Genomic DNA, 17994 nt, shown 5'->3' with positions numbered 1-17994 from the left:
GTTGTAGTAGAAAAAACCTACTTTTTCGAAAAGGGAAAAACGTTGAAACTTTCTCTGTACATGTTCAAACTGTAGGGTAAGTAACCTTAAACACTATTATCAACTTCATTTTATTAGTTTTAAAATTATACGCTTTCGTAGCGCTAGAGATAATATAATAGAAAGAAGATTTTTTTTTTTTATTCTTTACAAGTTAGCCCTTGATTACAATCTCCCTTGATGGTAAGTGATGATGCAATCTAAGATGGAAGCGGACTAACTTGTTAGGAGGAGGATGAAAATCCACGCCCCCTTTCGGTTTCTACACGACATCGTACCGGAACGCTAAATCGCTTGGCGGTACGTCTTTGTCGGTAGGGTGGTAACTAGCCACGGACGAAGCCTCCCACCAGCCAGACCTGGACCAATTAAGAAAACCTCAATCGGCCCAGCCGGGGATCGAACCCAGGACCTCCGTCTTGTAAATCGACCATAGCGCATACCACTGCGCCACAGAGGCCGTCAGATATTCCAGGCTTGCGTTTTTTTTAGTATTCGATAACTTACCTACTCTATTTGCCTATTATATTGGAACTTCGATTCTCTTACTATATTAACTACTTTCTAAAATTGTTATAGCACTTAAAAATTACTGAAGGGCTCAGTGTGTACATATCAGTATAAAATAATTAACAAGCATTGCAGCGTTGCAACGATAACGAACTTGATAACTAAAATAATGAAAAACCAACAACAAAAAATGCCTTTATCATGCATAAGCCCTTGGAAAATTGTTCGCCAATGTTAACTGGCACATTTTTGTTGTAAGTACCTATACCCAGTTCAACTTGCACTTACATACCTAAGTACTCACCTGAGGCACCTAGCGTACTATAGAGAACCACGTCTACGACTAGTCATTGTACGTGGTCGCAAAAGGAACGGCCAAATTTTTGGCCACGATCACGACTGGTCATGAAGTCGGGCTGCTGCAGTTTTTAGCCTGCCCACGAACCACTATAGTGCGCGACATATCATAGCAAACTATACAAAAGTCGGTCGTGTCGGCTAATTCGCTGGTGGTCAAACGGTTTCTTCAGTTAACCTTTGTGTCAAATCTTTGTGACCACTTGTCATAGTTGTGGCATCCTACTGCACAAAGTTCTTAACTTGTAAGTGAATTTAACCAGTGGCGTGCATAAGAATTTTAGCTCAACTAGGAACTCGACGATCCGATCGACAACTTGATCACCTGTCGAATGTCGTTCCCATACAATATTTAATTTTTGAAGCGTTTGCGATCGTAGAAAGAGAATCGTCGTTTCATACTTTTGCAGCAATAAAGTGTACGCCACAGCATTAGCCCCTACACAAGCAGTCATTTTAGGAATTGGAACCATACAGAATCTTACCAATAAGGAAATTAGGTTCAGTATATTTAGGAAGTTTTAAAATAAAATACACATGCAGTTTAGTAACATTATTAATAATTAGTAATTTTAAGTTAAGTTGAAACAATAATAAATCTTAATAAAAACAATATAGTTAGGTAGACATTATAAATGTGTTACTCTTTACACGTTTATTAATAATTTTCCCTTTGGTTCCCCAACAACGTCTCCATCACTAAACACCAACTGGCCACGCACGTAAGTTTTCTTTACAACTCCCTTTAACTCTTTTCCAATATAAGGCGTCATCTGTAAGATAATATTTAGTTTAATATAGCAATATAATTCTTTCATGCATAAAAATACGTTCTAAATAAATTTTTGTAAGTACCTACTTACTTTGTAAGCTACAAACCTAACACACAATGTCTGCCATAGCGTTGTCAATAAAAAATTTACTAATTTTGGGTTTTTTCTGAATGTTATTTATTACTTAATTTGGTAAGTAATTAATCATATGCCATTTTTTATAACAATTACTTAAACTTATACAAAACTTAAGCGCTTATGCTTATGCAAAATTATACCTACCAGGGGCGTATAAACTACCGCCGTATCAGCCGTATCAATGATACGAGGCTTTCAAACAGGGGCCACTGACGTGTGAAGCAAAAATTAGTATTAAAAAAATCATAAAAGTTAAAAGCGCTTGGAGCTTCCACCTTTAGACAAAAAGTAAAACTATATGAAATTGTAATGTTATCATGAATTGTAAACTATAATACTGTATGATTTTTTAAAAAGAGCAACTGTTGAGTTTCTTGCCGGTTTCTTCTCAGCAGAACCAGCCTTCCGAACCAGTGGTAGAATCTTTACAAATAGTCAACTGACGTGTCAAAAGTGCTTGTAAACTGAGCCTACTTGAAATAAATGATTTTTGATTTGTTTTGATTCATAAAAAAGCTGTGGTTTTCAAAAGTAATAAAAACCAATTTTTTCGTGCACCCAAAAGTTGGAACATCATCCATAATAGGTTAAGTCACTGTCATATTTATTTTAAATCGAGCATTTTTTTGTGAGAATTCTTTTGGGGCCTCCAATTAATTTTGATACATGGCCCTCCAAGGCTACCCCACTGCTACCTACCAGAAGATTATCTACATATACGATAGAGAAGTGATACATGGGTTTACACAGTACGTATATAGAGGTATGCAGTTTAATTCAGCACAACAGAACCAATACTACCTTATTCTTATGCCGAATAATTTCCGGCGTTACGACAAACGTTCCATCAGGATCGAAGTACACGAGATCAGCGTCTAGACCTTTCTTCAGTGCACCTTTGCGGTCTTGTAAACCACACAAGTTAGCTGGACCGGAGCTCAAGTATTTGGTTATTGCCTTTAAATCTAATCCTCTAGTGTTTGCCTGTGTCCAAAACAATGAAAGACCTGAAATGTACAAATACAAAGGTTTTAGAACGAAGTTCTTTTACGTGGGTTACAGTAGACTAGCCTGCTGAAGCTCCGATCAAAATAGGATTGCAGACAGGGTTGCAATTTGAAACTCTATTACGTGGTTATAAGTTCTAGTTCAGCAAAATGTAATTAAATAATAAAATCCAAAAATTAAAATAATTACTTAATTTTCGACAAAGACGGAAAGGTTGTAAAAAAGCCCTTCTATGTTCTATATTTTTTTTTAATTTCACTTTTGATTAAACGAGTTATATTATTACTTCTAAAGACAGGAACTGTGAGGGTGGAGGTAAAGAAAACCATCTCATATGAATGGGACTCAGCTAAAACTAGCCCGCTTGTATCTAAGCGAATTATACTTGGTTCAAAATCCCACACGAATGTATCTAACGGGGTAAAGAACTCAGCACTTATAAAGAGAGTAGTGTATGTTTTTGCTTAATTAGGGTATATCTTTGATATAATCGTCCTACAGCAGCGCATCCAAAACCTTCTATTGAAGGATATTCTAGACGATGATCTTACCTATATCCACGATAACTTAAAAAAATCATTTAAAAAAATCTGCCATCCGTCTACCAAGCAAACCATAATTATAGTAGGTTCATTAAATTATGTGTTGAGTCTCGCATGCTGGCAAATTGAGCGGCAATACCCATTGATAGCAGTTAAACAAATAATATTTAACTTGGTAAAACACTTTCAGGTACAAGCATAATCACATCACACTAATATTATAAAGGCGAAAGTTTGTGTGTAAGTGTGTAAGTATCGTTTGTTCCTCTTTTACGCTGCGGCTACTAAAGCGATTTGGCTGAAATTTGGAATGGAAATAGATTTTACTCTGGATTAACACATAGGCTACTTCTCATCCCGGAAAAATCCATAGTACCCGCGGGTTTTGTGAAAAACTGAATTCCACGCGGACGAAGTCGCGGGCGTCCGCTAGTTAATAATAATTATCCCCTCTTATTTCTAAGTGAGTCATCAAGCTTAAAATATTATTATGGCCTACCAAATTGCACAGAAGAAATGCCACCCCAAGCTTCCAAGGTATTACTGCACTTAAGGTCCGGTGTACAGGGCGAGTGGTCCGACACAACCAGGTCTAGTTTGTCATCTAGCAAATATTTCCATAGCTTCTCCTGTAAAAAAACACCGATCAAAATTAACACTGGTAGACAAAGCTATATTTAGTTATCCAGCCCATGTTCTACAATTTCTACGAACCAGGGCCTGTAGACAGGTGGCACGTCGATTCTGTTTCTACGATAGCAAACGCTTCGAAAATTCAAAAATGTATGAGAATGACATTTATTATCGACAGGTCACGTGATCAAGTTGTCGATCGAATCTGTCATTCCCATACATTTTTCCAGTTTTCAAAGCGTTTGTAGAAAGAGAATCGACGTGCCAATTGACTACAGGCCCTGTACAGATACTTATTACTTAGACTGAAATCTAGGTAATAAGTATCTTTGAGATAAATTGCTTTAAATTTTCACAAATATGAGATTCTTATGATTGAGATTATAAATCGTCATCATCACTATCATAATCTTTATTATTTATCATAAGAGCGGGGATTCCGAGATGCTAGTTTTTAAAAACTTGCTTCTAAGGCCTCAGCACAAGACTAAGAGTAAAAATTTCTTATAACAATTTGGTAAATTTTATTTCATCCTATCTGTGACAGAAACACACTAAAATAATTAATCAGGCGCAGGATCAAATTGTGTTTTAAATAATTTTTTTTTATTGTTTTTTTTTTTGTTCTTTACAATATTCGTCATTGTCAGCCTTGTACAACCCACTAGAGGGTCAGGCTTTCCTTCATATAGAAGAGGGGATATGGTGCTTAGACCAAATACTGCTCTAAAGCGGGTTGAGAATTTGGACCGAAAATTCTCAGCCATACGAAAAACTCAACCCAGCAGGACCTTGCGATCCGAAACCACATAGGCTAACCACTGGACCGACAAGACAATCAATCTTCGCAATATCAACTGACCTTATTATCAGCATCTCGTATTGGAGGAGCGCATTTATACTCGCTGTGTCCCCTGGGAACCTCGCCGGCACTCAGAGTGAGGTAGTGGTGGCAAGTCTCCGCAGTGACCCCGCCGCGCCATCCCTGGTGACCCCGGGCCAGGCGAGACGCGCGGGCCTTCTCCAGGAGTGGAACTACTGTTGCAGAAGACACGTGGACTACGTGGACACGAACACTGAAAAAAAAACAGAGATTCCATTTTCAAAAGATAGGTTGGGTTTGTCTGTATCAGTAGACCTATATAGATAGGCGCGATTGTGTGTGTAACTGAATAAGCGTCTGCATATTTTCATCGTATCACTTCCAGGCCTCCCTCTTCATAGGGGGATATGGAGCTTAGACCCGCCATGTTGTTCCAAATTTTAGTCCACTGTCAGATGTTAGTGATAGTGACCGGGACCAATGACCTTATGTGGTCTTCGAGGCACAACAGTGTGACACCACCAACTTGACCGAATGAGAAATTTTACTGAATGATTAGAAAAATTTGGTACTAAGATGAACAGGACCACGAAGCAGCATATGGGCTACTTTTTATCCCGAAAGAAGCCAGAGTTACTGCGGGATTTGTACAAACCAGAATTTTACGCGAATGAAGTTGCGGGCGTCCGTGCTTATTTAAAATATTATTTGAAAAACCCGCATTGCCTCAGCAGCAAGTCTTCCCAACGTTTATAAGCAGAGCTGTATCAGATGAAGCTGATGATTAAAGTACTTACTCTGTTCTTTCCAGAAAGCTTGTAATAAGCGATATTGCGTTTAGTTCCATTCTAGGCGGACGAGACTCGAGGTAAGTTTTGTATTCCTCCGGATCTAAAACGTAAAATAGGTATAAAAGTAGGCACCCAAATTCTTGTTAGTTCTGATGTTGTAGCACACCGAACTGCTTCACAGCTTTAGCCCTCATACGCACGCTAAAAGATAACACGTTATAGGATCGATTTATACAAACGAGATTTTTATCAAGAAAGAATTTCCTGCACTAAACAAAATATTTTAATGACTTAGGAGTCTTTGAACCCATTTATTATAATTAGTAACCTAAACCAGTCTAATAGTCGAAAAGATTGATTAGATGTTGTCCATCACTGTTACTCCGTACTTTTTTGGCGATAGCCTGTTTTGAGAAAGCAAAGAAAAATATATCATAACTAACAGACGCCCTGCGATTTTATCTGCGTTATTCTTGTTCCCGTGGGAATACAGTGTTAGACTATAGTCTTCGTTATTTGCCGACAATGTAGCTCTAGGTTTTCATTGCTGGAAGATTTTTTATTCAGTTAACTACTTTATGGTGTTTCGATAGTCCTTCAATTGTTCTAGTAGGTATAAAGTATATTTCTTTTATATTTTCTTCGGGATAATATCAGAACATATAGAAAATAATCGATTTTCCAAGCTGCAATTAATAATGGTAGAATCAACACTTCCTGAAGATGATCACGTTTTTTCATTATGTAGAATTTTAACTAACCTTGATTCTCGACATATTTTTCATCACAACAATCATCTTCAAGTTCAGCATGAAACTGAAAATAAATAAATAAATGACTTTTTTAAAGACCAGGCGCTATGAGGTATTATTAGCTAATCTATTAAAAAAACACAAAAATTAAAAATATGTAGGTATGTTTGAGGGTATGGACTGAAAAATGCTATGTATCACTTACAAAGTATCTTCAGTCGATACCCTCAACACCAAAAAGGGTAGGGTATAACAAAAGAATGGACCAACAAATCTCTTCAACTTGCTGAATCGTAATCTGCTTGCTTTTCTGAGTTCAAAACTGCAAACAGAATGCGGTCCTCAAATTGTGCACACTCAAAACCTCACAGCGCCTGGTCTATTAGAAATTAATTATTGACACGAATCACTGTTTAGACTTATTATAATCCACATAAGCAGGTTGCATTGGATCAGTGTGGTGGGTTTAAGTTCCAAATTTCATCTCCTGTGAAGGATGGCTGGCCCTTTATTGGACTTTCCAAATAGGTCTGTAGTCCGCATAATAGGTATTTGGTTTAGGTTTTCTTATTCTTTACAAGATTGTAGCACTTGACTACAATCTCTCCAGATGGTAAGTGATGATGCCATCTAAGATGCAAGCGGACTAACTTGTTAGGAGGAGGATGAAAATCCACACCCCTATGTACCTATAATAAGCTTTATATAATATGAAGACAATCTTAATTAGATTTAATTAATAACTAAAGACAAAGGAAGTATTAAATAAAATACAATAATTAATAAAATGTTAAAATAGGTAGGTACATAGTTTGAACGTTAACAATTCATAATAAGTGTCTGAATTTATAAAGCTACTTAAATATACACATAAATATTTTTACAATAATTCATTTTGAAAAGATGATTATGTTATTCGTATATCCAATCGAGCACAGCTGCTGGGTGACACTAATGATAGTAATCACAATCAACTTTTGATTGTCAGGCTTTTTTATTTATATAACTCTCTGATTCAGTGCTTTTTTTAGCATTCACGGAAAAATACTAACAAACAAATAAAGTATAAGCGACTTAAAATATTGCAATTTTTAGCCTATTTGTAGCTTATAGCATTTGTACAAAAAATCAAGTACTGCTCGCAAAAATTTAAAAATGTTATTAACAATTTACTAAAAAAAATGTTTGGTTTCTGCAAATAGGTATTTTAAAAACTAATTGCGATTTTTAACAGACTTCCATAAAGGAAAAGGTTCTATGTTCGGCTGTAAGTATGTTTTTGTATGTATGTTATGTATTTCCGAAACCGTGAACCAATTTTGAAAATTCTTTTTAAAATTAAAATAAATCGATACTCTGCTACTCACTCACGGAACTGTTATTAACTCACCGTTTTCTAATAAAACGATATGCCAATAATCTACAAACTTCGTATCGTAGTTTATAAAAATGGTTAAATATTTATGTTTTTTAAACGTAAATCTTTTTATTCTTTACTAATTCGAAAATACGGAAAATACATCTGCCTATTTTAAGTGTGACCGCGAAAATTTTAGCATAATTACACGCTGTGTAGACATAGTCATTGTTAAATATTCAAAATTCACACTCTTAATTTTAGTAACTCTAAATTTACGTATTTCGTATGTAATGTAATGTGATAAACGTAACACAAGCATCAACTATATTTATTTCCATTAAAATCGGCACAGGCGCGTTAGCTTTAGCGCTTTCTATGTTCTGTGAGCACAGGGCCTGTAGTCATATGGCACATCGATTCTCTGCCTGCAAACGCTAACGCTTCGAAAACTAATAAAATGTATGGGAATGACGGTCCGATCGATAACTTGATCACGTGATTTGTCGATAGCAAATTTAATTTGACCAGACATTTATAATTTTCGAAGCGTTTGTGAGAGTAGAAAGAGAATAGATGTACCTACCACATGGCTACTGACCCCTGTATATTTCTTTGACCAAGTCATGCTCATGGGCATAGCTGGGCACCGTTAATCAAATAGTTAACTTCGTTAATCGTTAGTCCGCTACAAAAAAGGTTAGCTTCGTTAAACGTTAAAGCGTTACATGTCGGAAGAATTAACGCAAGTTAACGTTAATCGTTAATCCGTTAATATGACTGGTTAATATTGCATTTTTATATCATTGTGTGAGATTCCCATTGCAAAAATAAAGGTGATCACTGGGTAAAAATGCCATAATTTGTTTTTAGTTGATTTTTTCTATAATTTTAACATAAATATAGTAATTTGTTGATTTCTTTAAAAAAAAAATCTTTCATAATTTCTTACTTGTCTAAACCTGTTAATCACGTCGCGCGGTAAATAGTAAGCATTGGATTAACGATTAACGGACTTCTGCACATTAACGGAAGTTAACGGGTCCGTTAACATTTTTAAAAGTTAACTTAAAAGTTAATCCGTTAATCAAAATGTTAACTTCGTTAATTAACGATTAACGGATTAACGAGTTAATGCCCAGCTATGCTCATGGGTGTATTAGCTAACGAATTCTCAGTTTTAAGCCAGAGCATATTTGGTGGAGACTGTGGAACTTTGTGCTTGGAGATTCTCTGCGTGATCGATTCAGAAATGAGGAGATCCGCAGACAAACCAAAGACACTGATATAGCTCAGCGAGTCGCGGAGCTGAAATGGCAATGGGCAGGCCACATAGTTCGAAGAGCCGATGGACGTTGGTGTCCCAGGGTGCTGGAATGGCGATCCCACACCGGAAAGCGCAGCGTTGGTCGACCCCCCACTAGGTGGACGGAGTATATCAAGCGGGTTGCAGGGAGCCGCTGGATGTTGACGGCTCGAGACCGTTGTCCTTGCAGGTTCATTCAAAAGGCCTATGTCCAGTAGTGGACGTCCATCAGCTGATAAATGATAATGATGATGATGATGTGGAACTTTCTTACTTCGGCAACCGTCTAAGTCAATATAGCCTATGGGTAATATTGAGAGGATCTGATCGATACCTTATACTTGTAGATATGAATTCTGTGCCTTAGTTAATCAATCATAATTAAAGCAATTTGATGTTAACTTAAGCGAGCTCATGGTGAACAGGTATTAGGGTAATATTCGTGTTACACATTTAATTAGCTATGTTGTTAATTGCTTACCGCCAAAACAGATCCAGTACCCTCAAGTGCATTGAACACTAGCTCTAAATCTTCAGCTCCTACGTTAGGGAATTCATCCACTCCACTAGGACAAAGGAAGCATTTGAATCCAACCACTCCAGCCTTTACCAAATCTCGTAGAGAATCCTGGAATTAAAAATTCAAAATTCATTTATTTCAAGTAGGCTCAGTTTAGAAGCTCTTTTGATACGTCAGTTGACTATTTGTAAAGATTCTACCACCGGTTCAGAAGGCAGGTAAACAAAACAAGCTATATGAAGCCGTCATCGTCGCAGTAAGTTACCACGTACTCTAAACGGTATATTTACAACGTTAATTTTAAAACAAACTGGAGTTTCTGTAACTTTGTTCCGTAATAAAAAGCTCTTTTTAGGGTTGCGAACGTACGTAGTACAAAAACGGAACCCTTATTAACAAATAAATATGGTAATTCAATCAACCAGAAATAAATAGAAAGTTCAAGTTTCGTTGTATAGGTTTAACAAACTTCACCTCGTTCTATTTTTATCCGACTGCGGGAAAGGATATTTCATTAGGTACATAATATACCTACCTAGTTAAATTCCAGTTAACAGTATGAAAGTATTATTTTTATTGTACAAATAGAAAAGGTGACAAAACTACAATTTTTGATTAAAAAAAATTTACAACCCTATTTATGATAATTAGTGTTTTTGTTTACATCAGTCAAGGTTCAACGGGTTCAACGCACTTTATTGCCAATCTTTATGTCACGGAGCATAGCTAATATAGATCTACATAAAATACCCACCTGATTTCCAACAATGACTCCTCCCCAGAACCCAACATCGACGTAAACGTGTCCCGTAGCTGATTTTACTTTGGTTTTCAGATTTTCTAGTGTCGTTGTCGGTGGAATTGAGTTCCTAGAAGGACGAAAAACACGATATCGTAAAACTAAATTTCGTAACATAATTTATGTTTTCTTCTTGGGGATCGTTTATTATTTGGATCGGTATTTTTTGCGACTTTGATCGAAGTAGATAAGGAATAAATAATTAAGTTATGTTAAGTATAAGTTACAAGCAATGTGATTAATGGGGACATTATTCATAATACCCCAAGCAATAGTGTTGTCCAGTCAGTCGCCTTTAGGTTAGAGAAGGCTGTATCGCCAGAGCTCGTGGTTATTTTTTCATTTAAGACTTTAAAATACGAGTACAACGATTACGAAGACTGTTTCATTCATATATTGTCTTTGTTCACTCTTACATTTCTTACAATGTAACAGTTTATACCAAATCTAGATATTTTTAATGTAAAATGAAAACCTACTAATTTTCCAAAATTATGTAAGCGTTGCTTTATAAACGGGCGGTCCAGAGAACGATTTCAAGTTCGGGTCAATTTAGGTTTACTGGCTAAGTTAAGGTCTAAGGAAATTCTCTTAATCAATTACTTTTGCCAAACACCAGTTGCAATCATACTACCCTATGCCCCAGCATATGTATAGGCAAAATGACATATTGTCCACAAATAGTGTCAGAAGTATCGCTCTTTCGGTACGTTGGGGCGAAAGAAATGGGATAGGACTGTTGATTGTCATTTGTCTTTTCTTCTTTACAAGCCTCAATATCAGGCTCGAGTATCGAGTGGTATCGAGTGGTCGTACATTGTACTGTAAATGTAAATAAATGTAGATGTGGCCTAAAGTAAAGTAGGTAGGCCGAAAAGAGCATAGAAACCAAATAGAAACCTATTAATTTATAAGTTTTGTCGTACACCGCAATATTCCAAGTACTAAGTCGTATTACCTGCGATGCCTATATACGAAATGATTTACTAGCAGAAGCTTCAAAACAATACTCTACGTTGATAAGACATTATGTAATAAACAGGGAGGTATAATTACAAAGGCATGTCGACGATGGTAGTGATGCCCCCAGCCGCAGCCGCATTGGTGGCGGTGCGGAACCCTTCCCAGGCGGTGCGGCCCGGCTCGTTCACATGCACGTGTGAATCCACCACCCCGGCTATTAGCGCCCAGTCTCCACCGTCTGTCACCTGGGGAAAAATATTCTAATGTATCTAAGAAGCATGTTAAAAAGTAAATCACGCACTATAAAGAAACAAATATAAGTACGAGTACAAAGTTTTGTCTACGTTATGGTAACTAATATTAAGCGAATGTTAGTAGTATTTATCCTATGTTAAGTATTTTTATCCTATGTGAACTTGAATCGTAGGTGAAGCCGCGGGCGTCCACTGGTATACTTAAATATAATAATTAATATTATTGAGGGAGGTTATATTAAACACAGAAAACATATGTATACAAGGTTGCACGCTCTTTAGTAAAACTCAGATGCCCCGTTTAAAGATAGGTATAGTATTTCATTTTGCATTTAATTAAAAATTAATTAAATGTATTCAACAACATTTCTCAATAAATATATCAACAGCCAAGCAATAAAATCTTATACATAACAAAATAACAACAGCTCAACAAAAAAGCACCCACGACAAAGTGTTTTTACGACACTGAATACATTTCTATAAATTCAAATAGAAGTTTTTCATATTGATCGACGTATACATTTTTAAAAGTGCATAGTACGAGCGAGCGACATTTAGGAGCTTCAATATAAGTATAATATACACTTTTTGATAGGAAGCAATAAAAAACTTAATTAGTAAAGGATAAGTTCAAGGACAAATGATCTAGATAGACTATCAGTGTAAGTATTCAGAAATCCCTGGACACTAATTTTCCTAAATTTTTTCCTAAAAACAAATTTTGGTACCTAGTGTAAGTAGTTAAATAACCAGATTATTGGTCAAGCTTGTGTTGTCAATAAAATTATATCAACTTTTTACTTTTTAAGTAGGTACTACCCTAGTACCTACTTAAAAAGTAAAATGGAGTCCTTAGGTACAGGACTTCTTGCATGTTTAGCATTCTTGTGTCCGCCATACCTAACAATAACATTTTAACCGAACTAAATAAAAAATATTATAAAACTTGAGACTCCGAAAATTAAGCATTATTGTTTGAAAATTAAGTATCTTTAAAATTAATAGTCTTTTCGACGGATCAAGTAAATGCCTCACTTTCTGACCTAATGTTAAGTCAAAAACAAACGCATAACAAAGAAAAATATTCTGCAAGGTATGCAGAAGTATGGTAAGGTGCTGTATTGTCCTATTATTATCAACCCAATGCAATGCATCAACAGGCAAAGATTTTCATCAATAAATCACTATTAGTAAAAAAAGTAAACATAGAATGTGTACTATGTAGGAGTAGGTAGGTAGGTAGGATTGCTCAGGTATTTTAGTTAAGTATATGCAAAAAATATTTTCTAAAATGTCACTACCACAATAAATGCAAAGCTCAATAAAAATCACAACATTTCAAATTTTATTACATTATCACATAGTAAATAACCTTTCAAAATATTTTATAGGTAGGTCCTACTAGTATCGTTATTCCTACCATCAAGACCATTTGAAAGTCGAAATTAGATATTTTATTGCACCTAGTTATTACCTTATTTTTTTTGCCGTGTTTTTAAAACGATATTTTCGGAAAATTCGAACGAACGAGATGACAATATCAATATCATTCAATTGAATCGGTAAATCATCATCATCATCATTATCACCCCATATTCGGCCATTGACCCATTGACGTCTAACTTCGATTCAGAGGGCGTAGGTTCGCATCCGGTCCGAGGTAGGTATGCATGTCTAAAGATGAAATTATTAGATAAACAGAAAAATAATTGAGCAAGGTAATAAGCGAATAAAGGAGGGGATATAGGAATACGCCTAATTTGGCAACGGAGAATATTATAATATTCATATTTATATTCTATTTAAGTATATAAAAATCAAAGCCACTTTTCGTTGTAATTTTATACCTAACTCAAGAACTGGCTGACCTATCCAAACCAAATGTTTAGGCTTTGTTCGGATTATTTAGTAGATGGTTTATGTGTTTATCTTCATATATCACATTTTTTGTAACAAATTAATCCAGGGGTAGGGATAGGGGTAGGGGTAGGTAGGGTAGGTGTAGAGTACGGTTAGGGGTAGGGTAGGTTAGGGGTAGAAATAGGGTACTGTAGGGTAGGGATAGGGAAGAAGTGCTCTTAAGTCAAAGCGATGCTTGACCGGGTCGCTAGTTATTTATAAGCTTTACAACAGTTATTATCTCCAAATACTAACACCACGTAACACCATCAAAACTATACACATAAAATCCGTTAAACAAGTAACTTGAAGCTATTGGCGAAGCGGCTTGGCAAAAATAACATCAACACGATCCTCAAAAACCAGTTTATATTTGCATTAGGTAAAGATAATAAGGACGAATTGCCTGCAAGAATAGACTCAACAAAGAGACTTGAATTTTGGTTTCACATTACTAAATTAATAATCTTTTTTTGCCGTTTTAGGCTAATTACTAGTCAAAAACGTCATAAAGTATACTTTTTTTTTATATTCTTTACAAGTTAGCCCTTGACTGCAATCTCACCTGATGGTAAGTGATGATGCAGTCTAAGATGGAAGCGGGCTAACTTGTTAGGAGGAGGATGAAAATCCACACCCCTTTCGGTTTATACACGGCATCGTACCGGAACGCTAAATCGCTTAGCGGTACGTCTTTGCCGGTAGGGTGGTAACTAGCCACGGCCGAATACTTCATTTCATTTCATCATTATCAAAACATATTCGGCTCACTGCTGAACTCGAGTCTCCTCTCAGAATGACAGGTATTAGGGCAATAGTGCACCACGCTGGCCCAATGCGGATTGGCAGACTTCACACACGCTGAGAATTTTCGTGGGGTTCCGGAGGGTGTGGGTTCGAATCCGGTCCGGGACATGCACCTCCAAATTTTCAGTTGTGTATATTTTAAGAAATTAATTATCACGTGTCTCAAACGGTGAAGGAAAAACATAGTGAGGAAACCTGCATAAAGAATATATACCTTGACTACAATCTCACCTGATGCCTGATGGTATGATGATGCAATCTAAGATTGAAGCGAGCTAACTTGTTAGGAGGAGGATGAAAATCCACACCCCTTTCGGATATTATACGACATCGTACCGGTATGCTAAATGGTTTAGCGGTACGCTTTTGCCGGTAAGGTGGTAAATAACCACCCACCTGAACCACCCACCAGCCTCCCACCAGCTAGACCTGGACCAAATTAGGAAACCTCAATCGGTCCAGCCGGGGTTCGAACCCAGGACCTCACGTAAATCCACCGCGCATACTACTGCACCACGGAGATCGTCAAAAATTTCGTTGAATATGCACCTAATTGTGCAGTCTCCTTATAGCAGAGGAGATGATTTTTATAGCCTACAATCTCACATGATGGTAAGTGACGATGAAATCTAAGATGGAAGCGGGCTCTTGTTAGGAGTAGAAAGAAAATCCACACCCCTTTCGGTTTCTGCACGACATCGCACCGGAAAAAAACTTGTGGTACCTTTGGTCTGGTATATCATAGGTAGTCTACTGCAATCTATAAATCAAAATATTACATTCCAGGATTACCTACTTATATGATACGAGTAACTATTATTTTCAGCTTTTATAATGTACGGAGCCCTCCCAAAGGGTTTCATCATTCTTGAAATATGTTAATAAATTACTATATAAAACAACTATAAATTTAAAACGGCACCTTATATTTTATATGTCTACCTACATGATTAAGAGTATAAAAATTTCAACCGAACGGAATTATTCAAACAGGTTTCATCAATAATAGCAGTCAGCGAACTAATAATGGAGAATCGAATATCTATGAATGGTATGTAATGTAACATAACCCCAACACAAACTATTAAATCACACAATCTAACATCATCATCCTCATTAACAGACAATGGACGACCACTACTGGACATAGGACTCGTGAATGGACTTCCAAAGAAATCGGTCTCGAGCCAGCATCCAGCGGCTCCCTGCAACCCGCTTGATGTCCTCGGTCGATCTAGTAGGGGGGTCGCCATTCCAGCACCATGGGGGATCCCAAGGTCCATTGGCTTTACGAACTATGTGGCCTGCCCATTGCCATTTCAGCTTCGCGTCAGTGACTTTAGTTGTTCAGCGTATCTCCTCATTTCTGATTCGATCACGCAGAGAAACTAACGCACAATCTAACGCCTGCTTATATTTGTGCATTAAGTCATTTATACGTAGTGCGTGCTATACATTTTATTCTAGGTACTCAACATTTTGTTGATGTAAATAAATATTCATTACTACTTGGTCGTTTTATTTAGCGTAAGTCAATATAGGCGGACAAATAACTCGAGCACGCCTGCAAAAAAAGTCTCCAGGCAGACGCCCTTATCGACCTCTCAAGGTTGTAACAACGTTGCCGGAAAGACGACTAACCACACGTGAGAACGTGTTACAAATAAAACAACACTGCAGCTTACTTTAAGTTTACCCTTGCTTTTTGTTATCAGCTTTTCGGCTTCATCTCGGTCCAGAATATCCAAAATAACTCCACGGTCGTCGACCAGAACCCCGCCATCGAAGATTTTAGCTTCTGTTACCAGGCGCTTGCTCAAAAACAATTGGCACTCCGTCATAGTTGGCTGACTCACTCACGAACACAACTACACGAATTGAAACACGCGGCGCAACTACCAGAATCGAATGATAACGTTAACATTGAAATATTTCTCTCGTTTTAACTGATTTCTCTCATTTTTATTGTAAGTAAACAAATTGATAACAGCGTGATACGTAGCAATTAGTTCTTAATGTATTTAATAGATAAAAACTTTTTATATATCTTGAATTTAAAATGTTACGAGTAGGTATAACTTATTTAACGCTAGGTCTTTTGTAGTTAAATTATTAGGGGTGATTAGTATAAATTATAAACGATCATAAAGCAGGTTCTTTGATAAACCATTTACCTACATTCACAATGTCATTGCTACGTATCGTGTCGGTGACAGTCGGCAACGAATAAAAAGATGTCGAATGAGAGCTTGTGATACCCAGATCTTCCTCATTTTATAAACGCTGGAAGTTTGTCATGTAAAGTATCATGTTTCAAGGGTCCAGAGGTCTTTAAATATCCAAGCATAAAGAGTATTTTTTATATTTGCCTCTGCATAATTAAAAAAAATGACTGAAAATACACATTACTGTACCTACGATCCATAGACTCGATGATCACTGTTAATCGCTCAGCTAAAGGAATTATGTTACAACTTGTATAATAGTTGCTCCCGCTTAGCACTAGGAACAAGTATTATGCCCCATTTTTATTAAAATAAATGCAATCTAAACAGGATACGATATAATTATGTGACTGGTCATCAGTCACCTCTTATTTAAGGGTTATCACGAGTTTCGTGATAACCCTTAAAAAACACTATTAAAGATAAAACTTTAAGGTCTTTAACGAAGGGCTGAAGTTAAGTGTCTGGCTACTGGGGATATTAATTTTCCTGATATCCTGTAGAAACCTTGAAAAATGCTATCTCCCAAAATCACCACGTTCCAACTCGATAGTGGCCAAAATACTTGTGTTTTATGTTATGCTAAAAGCGCATGAACAACATGCAGCTTTTATAAAATAAAAAAGGTCTGACCATCCCAGGCCAAACTTTATTTGAAAGGAGGCTCAACACCTATAATTTTATATTAAATGTAGGTTTATAATTCAAATGTCACAAAATAAAAAAGGAACGTTATAATAATAATTGACGAAATTAGGAGCTTTAATTCTAGGAATAAAAGCGCATTGACCCGCTCATTGTTTTATTTATGAATACAATTAAACGAGCCCACTGCGCACTTTTTCAACACGATGCCACTGTTGACGAATCGCCTAATAAATGCCAATGTTTCACCTTGAACTTGACTCACACGCGGGAAGCTCCCGTTCAGTTAATACATACGAGTACTGTAAACATGCACAATACTCGCTCGAACTCTGAATACCTACCTAGCTCTAGTAAATGCAAACTAGACCGGTTCGTGCTAACATTTTCAAAAGGGCAGATAATCTAGCTATCAATTGTCACCCACTTAAGAAACTGTTCCGATGTAGGTACGCAGCAAATTAGTCGGAGTTGGATGATGCATTTTGCCTCCAAACCAAAATAAGTATTATTTAGCCGTAATAGCCCAGTACAGAGCCGTATTAGCCCAGTGGATATGCCTTTGATTCGGAGGGCGTAGGTTTGAATCCGGTCCGCGCATGCACCTCCAACTTTTCAGTTATGTGCGTTTTGAGAAATTAAATATCACGTGTCTCATACTGTGAACGAAAACATCGTGAGGAAACCTGCATACCTGATAATTTTCTTAATTCTAATTAGGTGTGTGAAGTCTGCCAATCCACATTTTGCCAGCCTGGTGTATCAGAGTATTGGCCTAACCCCTCTTATTCTGAGAGGAGACTCGTGCTCAGCAGTGAGCCGAATATGAGTTGCTAATAATGATGAGACC

General features: G+C 36.8%; 1 protein-coding gene across 1 annotated transcript; it reads right to left on the bottom strand.

Moving 5' to 3' along the window:
* Positions 1-1446: 1446 nt before the first annotated feature.
* LOC112050108 (allantoinase) lies at positions 1447-16265 on the bottom strand. Its single transcript, XM_052881649.1, has 10 exons — positions 15960-16265; positions 11405-11556; positions 10304-10418; positions 9511-9657; positions 6376-6430; positions 5621-5714; positions 4863-5076; positions 3867-3996; positions 2619-2824; positions 1447-1679 (listed from the first exon to the last, which is right to left on the bottom strand). The coding sequence occupies exons 1-10, from the start codon at positions 16113-16115 to the stop codon at positions 1554-1556; spliced, it is 1395 nt and encodes a 464-aa protein (XP_052737609.1). The 5' UTR covers positions 16116-16265; the 3' UTR covers positions 1447-1553.
* Between the last annotated feature and the right edge of the window lie 1729 nt (positions 16266-17994).

This window comes from Bicyclus anynana, chromosome 5 (genome assembly GCF_947172395.1).
Source record: "Bicyclus anynana chromosome 5, ilBicAnyn1.1, whole genome shotgun sequence".
In the NCBI taxonomy this organism is placed as follows: domain Eukaryota; kingdom Metazoa; phylum Arthropoda; class Insecta; order Lepidoptera; family Nymphalidae; genus Bicyclus; species Bicyclus anynana.
Note: the sequence above shows the minus strand (reverse complement) of the source record. Positions and strands in the feature narration are given on the sequence as shown.

Coding starts and splice junctions, on each gene's coding strand:
- LOC112050108 (XM_052881649.1), bottom strand. CDS start 16,115: ATGACGGAGTGCCAATTGTTTTTGAGCAAGCGCCTGGTAACAGAAGCT. Junction 11,557..15,959: donor AAAGCAAGGGTAAACTTAAA/GTAAGCTGCAGT, acceptor ATTTTTCCCCAG/GTGACAGACGGTGGAGACTG. Junction 9,658..10,303: donor GAGTCATTGTTGGAAATCAG/GTGGGTATTTTA, acceptor TTTTAATTCCAG/GATTCTCTACGAGATTTGGT.